At 39.8% G+C, this 18,439-nt stretch overlaps 4 protein-coding genes across 5 annotated transcripts; 3 read left to right on the top strand and 1 right to left on the bottom strand.

Moving 5' to 3' along the window:
- The first annotated feature begins 430 nt into the window (after positions 1-430).
- Positions 431-2,797, top strand: LOC119882887 (leucine-rich repeat-containing protein 51-like). 2 transcript variants are annotated; one of them, XM_038693218.1, is made up of 5 exons: positions 431-537; positions 811-889; positions 1,256-1,461; positions 1,553-1,701; positions 2,273-2,797. In XM_038693218.1, exons 2-5 carry the CDS (start codon positions 838-840, stop codon positions 2,406-2,408), a joined length of 543 nt encoding a protein of 180 aa, XP_038549146.1. In that variant the 5' UTR covers positions 431-537; positions 811-837; the 3' UTR covers positions 2,409-2,797. The 2 variants fall into 2 exon arrangements, with proteins under 2 accessions (XP_038549146.1, XP_038549145.1); XM_038693217.1 differs by having other exon boundaries at positions 505-657.
- Positions 2,795-7,928, bottom strand: lamtor1 (late endosomal/lysosomal adaptor, MAPK and MTOR activator 1). Its single transcript, XM_038693219.1, has 5 exons — positions 7,703-7,928; positions 6,099-6,244; positions 5,910-5,987; positions 5,063-5,186; positions 2,795-4,754 (listed from the first exon to the last, which is right to left on the bottom strand). Exons 1-5 carry the CDS (start codon positions 7,742-7,744, stop codon positions 4,662-4,664), a joined length of 483 nt encoding a protein of 160 aa, XP_038549147.1. The 5' UTR covers positions 7,745-7,928; the 3' UTR covers positions 2,795-4,661.
- Positions 7,929-10,847: 2,919 nt separating this feature from the next.
- Positions 10,848-13,912, top strand: sfrp2l (secreted frizzled-related protein 2 like). Its single transcript, XM_038694298.1, has 3 exons — positions 10,848-11,408; positions 12,461-12,541; positions 12,726-13,912. The coding sequence occupies exons 1-3, from the start codon at positions 10,883-10,885 to the stop codon at positions 13,148-13,150; spliced, it is 1,032 nt and encodes a 343-aa protein (XP_038550226.1). The 5' UTR covers positions 10,848-10,882; the 3' UTR covers positions 13,151-13,912.
- Positions 13,913-16,223: 2,311 nt separating this feature from the next.
- tomt (transmembrane O-methyltransferase) lies at positions 16,224-17,766 on the top strand. Its single transcript, XM_038694299.1, has 4 exons — positions 16,224-16,510; positions 16,590-16,786; positions 16,980-17,102; positions 17,312-17,766. The coding sequence occupies exons 1-4, from the start codon at positions 16,225-16,227 to the stop codon at positions 17,507-17,509; spliced, it is 804 nt and encodes a 267-aa protein (XP_038550227.1). The 5' UTR covers position 16,224; the 3' UTR covers positions 17,510-17,766.
- Positions 17,767-18,439: the final 673 nt, after the last annotated feature.

The following is an 18,439-nucleotide window of genomic DNA, read 5'->3' on the forward strand; positions in this document are numbered from 1 at the left end:
TTGGCGGTCAGCTTCTACAGGTGCGCTGTAGTATTTAAGTTTCTTAGCCCTGATAATTTTGATCAGTGTGTTTTTACGTCACCTCAAGTATCTGAAGGGAAGGTATTTCACTGCAGTATTTTAAATCTCTAAATTGATACAGTAAAAATGCTTAATATAAAGTCTGCTTATAGTCATAGTTATCTTGAACTTGAGATAACTATAGATACCTATAACTCAAATGTGTGAGTCGTTTTTTTAGCAAGCCAAAATCAAAGAATAAAGTAATTTCCCTAACATTTCAGTGGATTTTTGTTTTTACTTTTTAGGGACATAGGCTATAACATGTTTTATACTTCATGTGAACATAATCCAATTCATCTTATTTCATACATATGTATTTGGTATACATCAAAAAGTTAAAACCTTATTTTGAAAACCGGACGTTGTCACATGTGTAGCCGCCGGTATCCTAGCGCCAAGCCCGACGCAATGATAAATGACGTTGTACACGGTGCTTGCTTCGCGTAAAATTAAGATTGTATCGCCTCTATTCAGGTAACGTTAAGACTTTCATACTGCATGACTTGTCTTTGAGAAAATGAGAAAATGACAAAGTAAAGTCGCTTACTCTGCCTGTCAATTCGCTCGAGCAACAAATCGGGAACGAAATTTGGGGTTTGTGTATATCTTTACTATTTCTATAGAAATGTGTGGTTTAACGTTATGTGTGGTCTTAACATACTGAAACAGGATGGCTATCAAGTGTGTTTGTAAATACATGGTACAGTTTGAATAAAGTACAGGTGTGACGTCACTGTCCTCCCACAGGTGAGTGAATCGATTACAGGTGTGAATATGTTTGGAGCTCCGGTGGATTTATCTTTTAAACACATCAGCAGTTTGGCAGGTAGTGCACTCTGTTACTGTCATATTCCTATCATATTTTTTTAATGGTACTTTATTGTTTATTCCTGTATTTTCATGTCATTACAGCTTTGAAAGGGAATAACTGTATCTTTGCTGTAACTGCACATTAAAGTGTAGTGTATACTAAATAAGCATAGGATTAGTACACCTTGGAAATACATTTTCAGTATATATCTGTATGTAGTTTGTGGCAAACTTGTACGAATAGACTGTATTATTCTTCTCTAAATGAACATTTTAAGCATTTGATCTACCAAATGCATGTACAAGTTAGACGGAAACTCAATGACTGCAATGAATTATCTTTCGCCAGTACTTAATATTCACATTTTATTTGGGTTCACAGACACATGGATAGAGGAACCCAGCAGCGGTCTGCGGCCGTCAAAGACAAATTCAGAGATGAAGTACCTAAGTCGCTCCCTGCGTCTTAATAACAACAACATCACTGACCTTTGTGACCTCCAGAAGACTGTTTGCCACTTCCTGGCTGAGCCATCACAGCTTGCCTGGCTGGATCTTTCCTTCAACAACATCTCACACATAGATCAAGTTAGCTTCCTCTCTCCATGGCTTGTTTGCTTAGCTGTCTTTCTTCTTTCTGTCCTGATAGATCTGCAACATGTGTGTGCTTGTGTTCCAGGTTTTGAGTGAGCTGCGCGAACTGCGTGTGTTGTATCTTCACGGCAACAGCATTTTTATTCTGTCAGAGGTGGACAGGCTGGCAGCGCTGCCACATCTACACACTATCACTATGCATGGAAATGTTATAGAGACTAACAAGGCTTACAGGTGGAGACTTTCTTTCAAAGATCACAAATGTACCTTAAACACAGTCACATACACACACATCCTGCTTAGCTGTAAAATGTTTGGCTGTGAGAAGCTTATCCTTTCTCACGAAAACTGAATGTGAATGAGCAAAGTGAACAGAACCAAATACTGTCACACACTTCAAAGGTGCAGAGTGAGGGTTTACTCTTATGCTCCGAGAGTGAATACATTGTGTGTCTACGTGAGACATGCCTGGCAGCCATGTAGGTGCATAACATTGTAACAGGTGCTTTACTGCAGTGCAAGCTCATGTTACATTCTTGTCTGCTTAGCAACACCAGCTACAAACACACACACACACACACAGAAAGAGGGGTTGGCTGATGGTTGTAAGTCTTAACTGAGTAGAACTGCTTACTCATGAATTAGTGCAGCCTTTTGATAAAATTTTATATGTGTAGCACCAGTAAGTAGAGACATGGTCAACTTTTCATAGAGTTTACAGACATATACACCTCATCATTATCCGTGTGGACACAGAATAAACTATTCAGTACGCATGTATGAATATATGTTTTTGTGCATTTAGGAATCGGGTTATTTCTGCACTGCCTCGGTTGAAGACGATGGACTTCAGCGCTGTGACACGTCAGGAGCGAATCATGGCGAAGATTTGGCATAACAGCAACGGCCGCAGTAGAGGCAGCAAGGAGACCCTCCAGTGACTGCTGGCTCGTCTCCCTTGGGGTGTGTTGAAATCGAAGTTTCACCCAAATGTTCTATGCTCCACCACCACCAACACCACAGGTGGAAAGCCGCTAAAATATTATTTACATTGTATGTTTGTCTGTATATCTGTGATGAAATTAGCACTGTTATAATGCTTGTTTTTTCTCCATTTTCAACCTGCTATCATTGATTAGTCCAAAATGTCACTGAATGATCCTGAGGTATTGGCTCTGACATACTTGAAATTCTCTAATTGTTCCTAACATGGGTGTGTTTTTTATTGTTATTAATGTTAATGACTGTGTGTAGCATTACTGAACCAACTACTTCCCAGATACGAGCATAGGGATGTTAAACTTTATTAAATATGACATGTGAGTGCTTATGTTGAAAATCTTTAATGAACCAAGAAACAAACAAAAAACCCAAACTCTTAAAACTTTTTGGTACTAGCCTAAGATATTATAAACATATTTCAGGTAGTATAACAAAAAAAATTGCCAAGAACCCATTGTAAAAAGCTCAAATCAATTGTTGGTTGAAATAATCACGGCCTTGCAGATCATCCCTTTAGAGACTCGAGAGCGGCTCTCCGTGCTCCCTGCTCACGCATATACATTTAAAAACACAAATAAATAATCACAAAAAGGTCTCGGATCATTTTATCTGTGGTGGTACATGGATTGTTAACGCTCTGCCACACTGCTACAATGGTTAGTTTCTGATTAATAGGAACAACTCAATCTTATTACAATCTGCAGCAAAAAGCTTTTTTTAAAAGCTGACAAACACAAGCCTAAAAAGAGTTCTTGTTTTTCATAAAAATGTTTTTCACCACAAGATTTTAGCCTATCCTGACCAATGAACCCTCTATGAAAAGAGGAACAATCCATCATCTGTTTCTATATTCAACCAGAAAATTCTGTACAAAGGCATGAATACACAATATCTGTCCCTGCACCATCCACGCCCCTCCATGTCTGTATGCCTCCGCTGCTATTAAATAAGTTCTGGGATTTGATTTCAAGAGTCTGCCAGCTCATTCTGTTAATGCTAAAAGACACATTACTGCCTGTAAACTTAATAACTTGCACCCCAAGAAAGCTCCTTCTTTTCCCGCTCACAGTGACATTAACTGGCCCCCTAGCCCCACCGTTCGCAGCCTCACCCACCACGGGACACCAGCCATGGACAGGTCACTCATGATTTGGCCTCAACTGGAAGAAGAGATTACACAGCGAACAACAAATAACCAACGCAACCCATTTCACTGCCAGTTTCAAACATTATTACAGTGAAATGTGAATGAAATTACCTCAGTCAGGTTAGTTTACTGGTGCACGTTTAGGTTTTGTGAGATATGGGTCTTGGTGCAAAGTGAGACCAGATTACCGAGATGTTTGATGCCGGCATATATCAGGATCATAGTGTTACAACCTACCAAATTATAATGAAATCTTAACCTTAAGAGAAAACATATTCTCCTTTTTTTGGGCTCCAATTTATAGATTTTTGTTGTTTTTTGCAAGGAGAAACAATGAGTGAATGAAAGGGCAGTGTCATCCCAAGACGACAAAACAGAGTTAAATATATATGAAGTGCAAACCTTAAGCCATGTTGCAAGTTTTTATCCAGGTTAATGGCTAAAATACACAACCATTGGACTTGCACCTATGGTTCTGTGATAATTTCCATTCCTCTATCAAGTATACACCACTAGCCAATGTGCCAAAAATTCTGCAGCTCTCTCCAGGTGAACATTCTTTCATGCCTTTAACAGTCTAGGTGGGGAGTATACTGATTATACAGGCTAGGGAAACTAATAAAATAAAGATGCTGAGACGACCCTGAAACCCATAAAAAAAAAAAATAGGAGAGAGAGAGAGAGAGATCACCGAGAAGGATGCATGATGCTTTTTCCACAGCTGGTTCTGACAAAGCCTGTCGTCCACACATAACGTACAGAGGAGGCCTTGTTGTAAATATGAGATCACACCCCAATGGCCCCATCCACAGTAGACCATCTTCCACTGCCCATGACGACCGTCATCACTGACCCATAAAGTACACTAAAGGACAGCCATAGGGTGCAATCCTACATTGTCTCTGTCTTTGTAGCAGTTAGAGGCATAGCTAAGAAGCAAAAAGACCAAGATGCTTTAATCAAGGGTGAGCTGGAGGGTGAGGATGCAGAAGTGACACAGAGAGAGCGGGATGGGAGGAAAAATATGCGGGCCAGAGTCGCAGAATCAGGGAATGGCAAACTGGACCACCAGTTCTTCTTTAGCATCCACTTTGATTTGAGAGATTGCACTGTAAGCGTAGGCTGCTATCTTGGACACCTGCAAAGACAGAGGAAGACAGATTTTCTGTTAGAGTGTGAAAATGAAGAAAAAGAGTAAAACAAGACTAGTTTGCTGTGTGTGACCAACACTTTTAGTAGTCGGACTAAAACAGTAACAACATTAAAAGCATTAGATATCTTCTTCTATTTTAAACCACACATTTAGTCACACCCTCACACACTGAAATACCACACGGCTACACACTGCATACAGTGTCCAAAGAACTATTTCTCTAATGCTAAATGTAGCCAACAAGGAAACAACACATGCCAACTCATTTTCCATGTGTGCTCGTGTATGATTACCTGCTGAACATCTGAGTATGGCACCAGGTCACTTGCAAGCACTTGGTGGGGCTGGCTGGTGAGCGAGGGGAGAGTGAGGGCTTTCTTCTGGGGCAGACTGTTGTTCAACACAGCCAGCTTTGTACTGAAACAACAACCAAAAAAAGAAAAAACCCACAAGCTTACTTGCTTGCAAAGTTTACTTTTGTCCACAACACATCACCTTGTGTCTTGCGTATTTTCGCCTAAACAAGGCTGCTGTGTTTGGTAAAAATGTAGCCACCGGGTGGCATTGTATGTAGGTTCAAGGTAAAGTTTGAGGGAGAAGGCCTACACTGTTGCAATTTTTGGTTGAATCACTTCCTCCATTTCCTTATTATGTTGTTGGGTGGGTGTAGAAATTTCACAGAACACCTGTTTACAGCTTCCCACTTACATTTAAGCCAATACCAACCAATACATGCTGTGGGATATACACCTGGCTAAATAGTATTTAAGTCATGTGAACATCTCTTTCCCATAAATGAGTGAGATACAACCCCACACCATTAAGCACCATACAGTGTACAAATAGTACACAGCACAAAGTTAAGCTCAATATCTTTACTAAGACTGTTATTAAATGGCTCTAAGAACTTAAATATACCATCTTTAAAGGGTATAGGCTACCTGCATGTACGACTCAGCTCGTTAATGATAACCATCTCCAGGTAAGCGTAAAACGCAAGACTAATTCATCTCATTTTAAAAAGGCAACTCTTGTCCAAACAGAAACCCACACCCTTCCCATACCCATACAAGAAACAGAAAGCTGCATTAGAGCAACAGCCGTCCATAACAAATGTTACGCAAACGCTTACCCACATACCTGTATTGCCGAGCTTTGTCCATGTATTCATGCTGCTCCATCATGACAGAGTCAGCGGCTGCGACATCAATGATGTTCCTGACAGAGAGGGAATATTCGCAGGTTTATTAAAAAGAACCACCAACCTTTATAATCAGGAAACGCATGCAGAATGTGTCTCGTCTTCGGTTGCATGAACGAGTGTCTTACTGTGCTGTCTTGGTGAGGATGGATGTAAGGAGGGCCTGTTCATCTGTCCGCGCTGAGGGGACACTGGTAGTAATCCAGTCTGTTCCATTTGGGGGTTTGCTGACAGGGTTCGGGTGGGGGATCAGCGGCTTACGTGCCTCAGCATCCTGGAACAGGTGGATCAGATTATAAATAAAGGATAACAAAGCGGTCAGCTCGTTACAGTTTAACAAATTATGTGACTGTTGTGTAGCAAATTAATATGGTAGAAGTAAACACCAAAGGATGTGCCTACTAGATTGTTTTTATTCAAGACATGACATACACTTGATAAAACCATAGTAACTTAGCCTATGAGAAGAAACAAGAAAGTACTGTGTGACCCACTGAAGGTGGTTTCTTCATTGGATACAAGATAATTAAAGAAACTTTATTGTCCCCTGAGAGAAATGTGTCTTGGGCTGCAGTAACAAACAATAACTACATATGGACTTCACAATCACACACATAATACAATCTGTTCCATACATTTACATCGCACAAGTATGTGACACTACCACCTATGCTAAAACAACTGAGTGAATCTGTTCAGTTGCACTTGATGCTCATAAAAATCACAAACAATTAAACAAACAATAAAATAATCACAACAGCAAGTTCTTCAAAAAACATAAATTAACCCATTAAAGAGCAAGGTAGTTAAAATTCACTACTAACCTGCAAACAACGTAAAAAGTAAACTATAGTAAAAGTATAAAGTGCCAGATGTTCTTACCACAAATTAAATAATTGTGTTACAATATAACAGTTTTTTGAGACAAAAATGTAAAGGTATCATCTCAACAACCATAGCAATGCATTTTACACCATGCATTATTACACTCTTTATAGACCCTGCTCTAAGCTTAGTATTGCTAACATAATTATCTGACTCTGACATTAGTTTACTTTTTGCCAGTGAATAAAGAAATGAACTACAAATTACAAATAAGACGTTAGTTACATTTTCAGACTAACACATTATTTGTGGTTAGACGTGAATTGTATTGTACTCCTTGTGTTACTATTATATAAGATTAAGTTCATATGAGGCAAGCCATTCTGCATGAAGGAAGAATGGACTGGTTTCCTTAAACTATAAATAACTAAATAGCTTGAAGGTCATATGACATAAAAAACATCAAGACCACGGTCTCCAGATTTCCCTTCAGTTCTTCTTGTGTAATAATTAGTCATTTACTATTAATTCAGTTAGTTACAGATTGCGTTAAAACAGTTCGGTTTCAGGAACTTATGTGTCCTGCCAATGTTAAAAGTCGCGGTAAGTTACATAAGTGTGCAATTGTACATGTTTCTTTGTCTCCAGGTGTGTAAGTTACAGCTCTTCTTGTGTAACGTTTTGATCGATTATGTGCTAACTTCACAGCCTTCCTAGGGTCAGGCCTTTCCGACAGGCTAAAGCTACTTTTGGGAGTGAAATCACTTTAACTATTAAACTATTACTACTCTTAATGCATTTTATGTCTAAAACATCCTCGGTACATAAAATAATATCACGCCCTTTGATTCTTAGTAAAAACATAGTATTTATCGTGTTTTAGCCAGCTAGCAGCTAGTTTAACTACCTCCTCTGTGGCATCGTTCTCGCTGCTGTAACAGCAACCCATGACCGCGTCCGAGACTACACAACCCCAGCGTCTCCGTCAGAAACGAGCCGTGTTTATCTTCTCCAACGAAACATACAACTTGTCTCCTGCGTGGTTTTACTCTAGATCCGTCTGAACGTAGGAAGCTACTGTTAACAGCAGCTCCTCGGACGAGCTATCACATGACAGCAGCTCAGTGGTGCAACAACACAACGGGCACTTCCGGTATTTGAGAAGCGGCTGCGGCCTTCGTCACGTGAAGGGGGGGTTTTCAAAAGTGAGCTTTGTAAAATAAATAAATAAAATAAATAAACCATTAGCAACAGTGGGACAAAATAATAAAAGTAAATATTACATTTCAAAAAATTACATTGTCAGCTGTGGAGGAGGCAAAAACAAGGTTGTCACTTTGTGTTGAAAAGTAGTGTGGGGTAATAAGGGCTCAGATTAGGGGTTTGACAATATTGACAAGATGATACACGATAATGGTTTCACGAGAACAAGATGAGACGATTTAACTCTGTCTTTTAGAAATTCTCTTTAAATATATGAACGAGGTGTCTGAGGGAGGACTTTTGAGCATTAAACACTTAATTTCCTGCATTCAATGTTATTTTTCCATCCATCCATCCATCGTCAACGCTTATCCTGCATACAGGGTCGCAGGGCATGGTGATTTTTTCCCCACCAATTTCTTTCATTTTAAAATGTATACATATGTATATTATTTTCTACAACAGATTTACGTTGACATTATGAACACAACACATCCAGATACAGGGGTAGGCCTACATGTACAATATAAAGAAAAACAGAAAGAACAGGACATAAGAAATTAAAAGTAGATTTAAAATGATATATCATTTGTCCATAAGAAATTTGTCAAACGCATAATAAGTTTTGATTGCCTTCTTATTTTTAATGTACTTCTATTTTTTGCACCAATTTCTGCCTTTTCTGCATCAGTTTATGATGGAAATGTTTTTATTTAGTAAAGAGAAACACAAAATTCAGGTGGCAGGTGACAATTCAAAATATAAAACTTTATATCTTTATATTGCAAATAAACCTTTCTAAAAGCATTTTTTGTTTTGTTGTCTTGTTGCAAACTATTTTTTAATGAACATTTTTAACAAATGTTTTCAAAAAGTGATGGGGACAAAATCACCCATTTCAAAAAGTGGTGGGGACATGTCCCCCAGTGTAAATGACACCAGATTCAAGTCAAAGGTTTCGGTAAGATGTGCAGAGCATATTTCTAAATTGAATTGTTTAATGAAGCCACCACAAACTCACCAAAAATAATACTTCATCATTGGCATTTGCTGGTTGGCATTTGCTTTGACATGACAGGGCACATACACAATTTACCGAGGGCAGTAGGTGGGTGGGCAATAGGGCCCCAACAGCTCATTTCTGCCCTTGGGCCCTCTAACATGTTAATTCAGCCATGCTTGTAGAGAGTGCTTATAGAGTTTTTGATTATTTATGCATTAACTTAGCAAGTATGTTGATATTCAATAAATATTGAAACAGACACAAATACAGTGCTTACTGTGCAAAGTATAGCTACATGTGATATGCTGTATTACTGCACTGAGTTAAGTGCCAATTCCACCTGCACAAGCATGTTTTCCCTTTTTTCTTTGAATGAGGGTAGGAAATTTAGTGAAAAATGAACCGTGCAAATATTTAATCAAGTTCGAGCTGTCCGAATTCATAGAAGCTGCTACTAAGCAAAATCAAAGGGAACAGGACGAGGCATGTTTCTCCCTGGAAAAAAGATGAAAGGGTCTCTGACACCCTCAGGCTGAGTATGATGACAGGGTACCACACACACCGCTTCTCTGACACACAGCAGTAACATTTTATTTCCAGTACCTAATTTCACAATACACACAGTTAACGTGTTTTCAGAGCTCTTCATACACTAAAACAGCTTTCTCAAAGCTTTTACAAAAAAATGCATTGAATTACTTCAGAATCTCTGTACAAACATAAGCAAACTTTGTAGGCAACTGCACAGTCTATATATAAATGTTTCTCCCCTTTTCAGAACCTAAAAACTTAAACACTGTGTGATTGAAGTTATTATGGATCTACAGAGTATTTACATTTTTGCTGTATTTTGTAATAAATAAAAAACAGGAAAGGAAACAGAGCATACTTTTGTTTCATACTTTCTGACTTAAACATTTAGTCATTTGGCAGATGCTTTTATCCAAAGCGACTAACATTTGAGGAACAACATACAAGCGTCAATGACGTAAAAGATCTACAAAGAGCAGCAATAAATAAGAGCTATTAGCGCATACGGCGTCAATGGGATAAATACCTACAGGGGAAGAAGTAAAAGTTAACAAATAGTGTAGGCTAATCAATACAAGAGAATTGTAAGGAGAAAGATGAAGAGCACAGGAAGTGCATGTTAGAGGTGTTTTAAGAAGAAGTGTTCTTGGAAGAGATGAGTTTTCAAGAGGTTCTTGAAGTTAGAAGGACACCCCTGCTCTAATGGCATGTGGTAGCTCGTTCCACCAAATTTGCTTTAAATTCTGTGTATAATGAAATGAATTGGGCCTGATAATAAAAATAAGATGAATATAAACAAGAAAAAATACAACACATGCAAAGACCTGGATTCAATTTAGAGAAAAGCTTTCTATAAAGAGTTCAAGGGACAGAGACTCTCAATCACTGTGACCTTGATCTTATTCACCACTTAAACTTCATTATTTTAAGCCTGAACAAAAACACTGTTTAGTATTATGCAATCAACTTCAAAACAGTAGTCCTACAATTTTGCATAGCATTATGAACAGTGTTAAAAACACTGAAGTATATAGTCAGGTTTGCGTAATCCCAGGGAAATGACGATAACCGATATGTAGGCCAAGCCTAAATTTACTTGTGTCTACTACAATGTTTGTGGTTTACAGCATGAATGCCAGACAGAAGAAAAAAACAGTATGCCCCCGGTGGCACTGTGAAATTTGGAGGGAGACGCCAGTCTGATGGGGTGGGACGATGACTGGGAGGCGCCCGCCCTCTCATTAACCCCCCGTTTCCTCCACACCTCTTTGTTTACACCTACACGCCGGTCAAGTCCAGGCAGAAGTGGGCCAGCTCTTGTAGATTTCACTGTGGTCTTGTTGGAACAAAATGTTTGTTTCTGTGCTGAGCTTTGTTTTACTGTTTGGAGTTTCTCATGCTTCCGACACCGGGGCTCCTGCCCAGCTCGGGCCGCCGTCACTCGGGTTCAGGTCCTCAGTGCGCTCCGTGTGTAAACCCATCCCGAGCACCCTGTCTTTGTGCCACGGGATCGGCTACAGGCAGATGCGCATCCCAAACTTACTCGGCCACGATTCACTGAGGGAGGCCCAGCAGCAGTCGGCGGCCTGGCTGCCCCTCATCTCCAAGCTATGCCACCGGGACACCAAGAAGTTCCTGTGCTCGCTGTTCGCTCCGGTGTGTCTGCCGGAGCTCAGCGGGCCGGTCAGCCCCTGCAGGAGCCTGTGCGAGGCCGTGCGGGACGGCTGCGTGCCTGTGATGAGCGCGTTCGGGTTCCCCTGGCCGGAGATGTTCAACTGCACCCGGTTTCCGCGCGCAACCGAGCTCTGTATCCCTGCAACCGGAGAGCTGGAGGGGCGGACGGTAGAGGAGGTCAGGCACGAGGAGGTGCTGAAAGGTCAGTGAACGCATCTGTTGATTTCTGACTTTTTACTTTTTGTTGATTTATTGTCACTCCTCACCTGAGTAAATAGTCCTACAGCTGAACTGTCGGATACATGCTCACCACCAAATACTTTTTATAAGGCCTATAGCAGTGACACTCATGCACACATTTTTGATATATTTTTAAGTTGTACTTAGTAGGCCTACTATGCCAATGTAACAATTATTAAATATAGCCTATTACAGCATGCACTAGGCTATATATTCCTATCCCTACTGCAGTGTGCAATGAAAAGTCACAGTTCTATCAGGCTCTTCAAATGCACTGCACCACCACAGTACTCTCCCTGCATGTATGTTTTCGCACAATGTACAAATTAGTCTGACCGATATCACCGGCCAATACTAGCTTGTCTCAAACAAAAAAAAAATGGTATTGGCATTCATTCCTGCTAATAAGTAAGGAGACATGTCAGTATGTTGAAGATATGTTTGAGTTCATTTGAAAAGTACTTGCATTAGGATATAGTTTGCCCACCAGAGCACCAATAAGTATTTATCAGCAGTAAAATGTTCCCCTCAGCAGACTATATATCTTGTTCACAATTATTTAATAACTAAATTTAAGGGATCCTTACCAAAATGTTTGTTGTTCATTATGCAGTTTTGTTTAAAACATCGGCCTCAACAACTCTCTAATATTGATTTCAGCATAAGTGTCTCCAGTTCATAATCAGTCGGGCTGTAGTAAAAAGCATGTACGTATGTGGCCTCAGGAATTGTGGTGTGCATAATGCACATAGCTTTTGAAAGTAATTTCTTTATTTTATTATTGTTTTCTATTTAATTTAAAACAGTCAATCTGTTTCCTACCTCTTTGACCTGTTTCTTGTGCTGCTATAACAACAGAACATTTACTTTATGCTATCCTGTCTTGAAGTTGTTTTGCCTGCCTTGATCCTGGAGTTTATAACAGTCCCACCAACTTTATAATTATTCTTTTTACATCCCTTCTGTAGACACGCAGTCATCTAATCCCCTACCTCTCTCTTGTCCATCCCCTAGGGAGTGTTATCTGTGATGCCTGTAGTCTGGCTGCTGAAGGAGAGACTGACATCCAGGAAAACTTCTGCCACAGTTCATATGGTGAGAACAAACTCATTTAGATAAAGTAGACTACAAAATACGTCCCTTTCTTTCTTTTGAGAATGGAGAATAACACAGATTAACCTTCTGTAGTATTACTCCAGTACAAAACAAGATATAGAAAGATTGTTTTACAATGCGTCTGCATTGGCACCTGTCAGAACTCTCTCCGTCTCTGTCGCAGCATTTAAGATGCGTCTGGGCAGCGTGTCAACAGTGGGGGGAGACCGTCAGCTGGTGCCTATGGCCCGCAGCCGCATCCTGAGGTGGGCAGGGGGAGGAGCGGAGAAGGCAGAAGGCATTGGCGGCGCAATGGCCCACGGCGCTTTGTGGCTGCAAGAAGGAGGCACCTGTACTTGTCCTGGCCTAGACTCCACAGAGACAAATGAAGACAGGGCGTCAGAGGCAGGACAGATGGATAAGAGACAAACAAAACAAAAAGAAGGAGAAAAGGAGGGGAATGGGGCCCAGGGTGCGTGGTACCTGGCCCTGGCTCAGGCTGAAGAGGGAAGACTGGTGTTGACTCGACTGGTGAGGTGGAGCAGAGGGGACAAAGAGCTGAAGAAGTTCATCAGAGCTCTCCTCAAACAGTCCTGTCCTGAGCTGTAGACTGGAAGTTATCAGCCTTTTCAGTCCCTGCCTGCCCCATGGTCGTTGCTTTGTGGTCGCACGCACTGCTAAATAATGAACTGCTAAATAAATAGTTTCCAAATAACCCAGAATAAATCAAGTGAGCACAATTTTTTAGATACAAGTGATGTCAACGAGTGAACCAGTGTTAAAAGCTTAGTTGATAGCTAACTGTAAATCTGCATACTGGCCACTTTCTTGATGAATTGTTCCTGATTAACTCTGGGTGCTAAATCCCACACAATCGATAACCACTCAAGTCTTTTCTTACTTAGTACGCATTGTTTCGTGTCCCATCAAGTAAATCATATTGAGTTGTTGCCAAATACAACATTACATAAAGAGTTTTTACAGAGAACAATTCATGAATGACAGAGAGCTGGTGTTTGTGTACCTTATTATAATTACCAACTACCCAATAATTCTGGAAATCTCACGCAGGCAGTGATGGTAAAGCATCGTTACAAGTTGTACTACACATGGCGTGCAAAAACTGGGGCAAACTTTTTTTTTTGGTGTACATTTGTGTATATAAAAGAGACAAATTCTAACCCTGTAATCAAAGTGTTGAGTAGTTTTAATAATGATTGCAGGGGTGTAGGCTGATCTCATCACAACTCATAAAACTAATACATATTTAGTTTGAAGCAGTATACTTGTTGTTATTCCTGTAATAGTAAAACATTTCTTCGTATAATACCTAGTTTATCACCATACATATTAAACCGTAAATATAACAGACCTGCACACTTTTGTTTGACATTTTGTTCCACAGCAGCTAAAGCCTCAGTAGCTCGATGAGTGAAAACAGTCACATGTTAGGACGCTATAATCTCAAGTCTGAGGTGCTGAAATGAAAGAAACACAGAAAATGGCATGTAATGTGATAAATAAATAATTTAGATCTGGCTTTGCGCTCTAATTTTATCACATTTATTTCAACCTAGCATATTTCTGATTTAGGTTTTTAAATGTTTGGTTGATTACTTCTTTATTTAGATAAGCCTTGATAAACATTTTGTATTTATAATTACATCCCATTAGATAATATTCCATGAATAAGCTTTTTGTGTGTTTTTTTCTGGATCCTTCCAGCACGACTCTGTGAAGAAAGAAATTTGATCCCACATAGACACACACACCTGTTGCTGTTAAATCGATATATCAAATGTCCTTTTCACACTCTCTCACTGCTTCTGTCCACAGCAACGGTCCTATTCTAAATATCTGGACAAGAAGCTATCTGTGTGATCAAAAATGACAGCAACTAATGTTTAATAGCTGTAGAGTTAGTTATGTTATTATCAGTATTTGTTGACTGGAAACAATTAGAGACATATACTGTCATGCACGTGGTACATAAATTATTCACATCCCCAGGTCTCTTACACACACACGTCTCCATCTTTTTGCACTTGTCCCCGCTGAAGAGCCACTTTCATCTTCGTTGTCGTCAGCGCTGCTGCTCTGCTTTCACCAGACTTCTTACAAAACAGGTGAGTATGTATGTTTTTCACACAACCGTAAGAGAGAGTTTATTTTAATGCAAATAATTCAATCATAGCATATGTTCTGTGTGTGGTGCAGAAAGCCTGTGGAGTTTAAAGTTACCTGAGGCAGAGAGGCACAGCGCTTCCTCTCACATCTACCCCAGGACTTCAGCATGAAAGATTGTTCCTGAGTTAGTCTCAAAATGTGGTTAATGTATTAGAAACTTCAGGTAAAGATGATTCCATTAATAAACTACTCTGTTTTCAGTCTCACAAAGGTCTTATAATAGCCATTCTTTTATTCTAAAATCTACCTTACAAGGATGTTTTCTTTTTCTGCATTAATTACAGATCTTTTGTAAATTGTGAGTGATCTTTTGGTAGTTCTGCCATAATGAATGAATAGCTTTGATCATTTAGCACATGGGACATTGTAAAAGCACCGGCAGCTGCAGTGCCTTGATGCCCAGAAAGAGTTGTGAAGTCACGATTGCCCATATTCGTGACAAATGACGATAAATGATCTTTCTGCAGTGGACACTTTGAGAGAAAAACTTTTTGCACTTTCAACACACAATGGCAGTATGTGTTTCTGATAATTGCAAACTTTAACTGACTTGAGTATGAGAGGAAGGTTCAAAGCTCTTGCAGCACTGATGGAAGGTTGTAGCAGGGTTTGGGACTAAAGTCTTACTGCACTTGAAAACATATCAGAAGGGAAAACGATTATATGCGACTATAATAAAATCCGCCTTTTTGTTGATCCACATGACAAAATGCACCCACCCTAAAAACTACTAAATAGGTCAGACTTAGGGAGAACCATGTTTCTTATCTGTCACCCCCTTTCAAGAAAGGCATCAATATTCAAGTGAATGCATAATATAATAAGAAATATGACTTTGACACATCAAATGCTGATGACATGCACTAAAAACTAGTTTTTAAATTAGTCTTTGCAGTCTGGACTGTTTAAATGGCGCTGTCATATCCATTCACCTATTTAACAACTGCTAAACTGATGAATTTCTTGGGGCCACTGGGTAGTTAGTATTAGGGTAGTTTAGCTCTTAGGGTTTTCTGTATGTAGGTTAGAAATGATACTGTAGATGACGTGTTTTATTTGATTGTGGTATGTGCTTAGTGTCTGAGACCCTACATACAAGGTTCAGATAGCTTACCAAAAAAAGAGGTGATTTGTTGTCTGATAAAGTTGTCCTTTGTTCTCATATTACCTTCTCATCTAATGCCAACCAGAAATGACAAAATCCTAGTTTCAAACAAGACAGAAGCTGTTGCTTTCTTACACTGCAGGGCAGCACAGTTAGATTTAAAATACAATACACCAAAGTAGCCCATGAATGAAAAAGCAACAGAGTAGGGAGACAGAAGCAGCTTCAGTGAATTGCTGAAACAACATTCATGTAAATTTTTGTTTAAAGGGTACATGAATACATGCCATCAACCTCATTAAAACAAGTATAAATACATATTGTAAGTTTACATAAACAACACTCTACCTCCATTTTTGAACATAATTGTCTAATGAATCTACTCGGGTGTATGCGTTTTTCTTTACCAGCTGCGATGGTGTCTCCTGCTATCGCTCTGGCCTTCCTTCCCCTCCTGCTGACACTGATTATCAGGTACCGCTACTACTTTGTGCTGTTCTATCGTGCGTTCCTGGTCAGGGCATGGAGGGACTGTGTAACTGGTCTGACCCGAGAGGAACGTGCCTACCAGTATATTCTCACTCATGCCACCCCCGGAGACCCAGATAGTATTCTGGATACCTTTGATGTCTGGTGCAGCAAGGTGGAGTTCATCAGCAACATTGGGCCTAAAAAAGGTGAGGAGATCATTTACCGTACACAAGCATTTATCTGTTTATGAGTATGGTTTTACATGTTTGGTTTCTCTGTGTGTAGGGAAGATCCTGGACCGGCTGCTGACGGAGCAGAGTCCTCTGACAGTGCTGGAGCTGGGTTCCCACTGCGGGTACAACACTGTGCGGATCGCCCGGGCCCTGCCCCTGGGTGCCAGGCTCTACAGTGTCGAGATGGACCAGACGAACGCTGCCATCAGTGAGAAAATCATCCGCCTGGCCGGGTTTGACGATGACACAGTAAGAGAGCAGAAACATGCAACCCATCTATTAAATGCACGTGTACTGTGGGCCTTTTGATAAAAGCCTGATGCCATCACCATTATTTGTTTTTACATAAATCTGGGACATTTATTACTTTTTTTATTTCTTTATTATGTCTGAATATGGAAAGTATTCTACCTTTGAGACATCCATTCTGTGCATTCTTCAGGTGGAGCTCATTGTGAACCCATCTGATGAGGTGATCCCTAAGCTGCGGTCTGATTATGGTGTGGAAAGGCTTGATTTTGTCTTCATGGACCACTGGAAGAAATGCTACGCACCTGATCTGCAGGTGACTAGAATAAATCATTAGTACATTTACATGTGAATTAAAATCCTGTTTTATAGTTTATTGCCATGTCTGTCATATGGCTGGTTGGAAGTAAAAAATTGCACTGCGGTAGTTAAAAAAAAACTATTAAGGTACTTTAGTAATGCAACTGTTCTTAAATAAATGTTATGTTTCTCAGTAACATGGTACTGCCTCTGTGTGTGTTGCAGATGCTGGAGGGCTCTGGTCTGCTGGGAAAAGGATCCATGATCGTGGCCGACAACGTGCTGTTCCCTGGGGCTCCAAAATTCCTCAGACACATTCGCAAGAGCGGTCTATATCAGTGGAAGGTCCACCGGGCCACACTGGAGTACAGCAAAGGCATCAGGGACGGGATGGCTGAGCTGGTGTATCAGGGCATCAAGTAGATCATGCAGACTGGGATATCACACACTGTTACCCAGATACACATTTTTGGAGTGGGAGTTGGTGAATTGATGATGGTATAGCCCGTGTTAAAACACGTTTTAAATAGAGATTAAAGAAAGGTTGCAAAAAAAGATGATGGTAAATTCTTCTCTAAAACATTACTTTCAGCTGTAGCATCTCAGTGAAAGAAAAAAGAAATTGTAATCATTTAGTAACCCCTTGTGCGACCACTAGTCTGCCAGGGATCTTTGTCATTTGACACCTCCCCCCACTGTCATTCCCTTCCTTTCAGCTAAATAGCTAATAAAAACACAAATATCACAGAAGATTCTTCAAAAATACCATGTTTATTTAAACAAAACTGCCAAGTTTGAACAAAAATAAAAGACCACAAGAGCAAATTCATTAAATATGTCACACAAATGAAGCCCAATGACATTGTCATTTTTGGTAATAATAAATGTATTTACAAGGTTAATATTGAAAACTATTGTATGTGACCATTACCTGTTAAAATATTTTATATGTTACATTCACTTACATCAAGTGAATTTGGGACATTGGCAACACCCAAATCATAAATTACACCAGATTACAACTTATCAGTACTGGACTCTGGAGTTCTTGTATCTCACTTAACAGTGAATTACACTTAATCCAACACACAACCCTCACTACCATGTTACATTTTGTGTTTGTTTTAAATTGTAGAAAAACATAGTTTTATCAAAATGATTTAAATTGATGCAAATAGTCAAGGCTTCTGTTAATTTCAGTACATCTCAGCCACGATAAGCAATCCTTTAAGATAAACATGAGAGACACTGGGCACTGTGTGAGTTCATATTTCAATAAACATTCTTCAATGCTAATGGCTACTTTTATCTCTGACACACCTAAAGAATATTAAAATGTATTTCAAGAAGAAC

This window comes from Micropterus salmoides, unplaced genomic scaffold, assembly GCF_014851395.1.
Source record: "Micropterus salmoides isolate LMB-PRFRI ecotype aquatic unplaced genomic scaffold, ASM1485139v1 Ms_hic_scaffold_3, whole genome shotgun sequence".
Classification (NCBI taxonomy): Eukaryota; Metazoa; Chordata; class Actinopteri; order Centrarchiformes; family Centrarchidae; genus Micropterus; species Micropterus salmoides.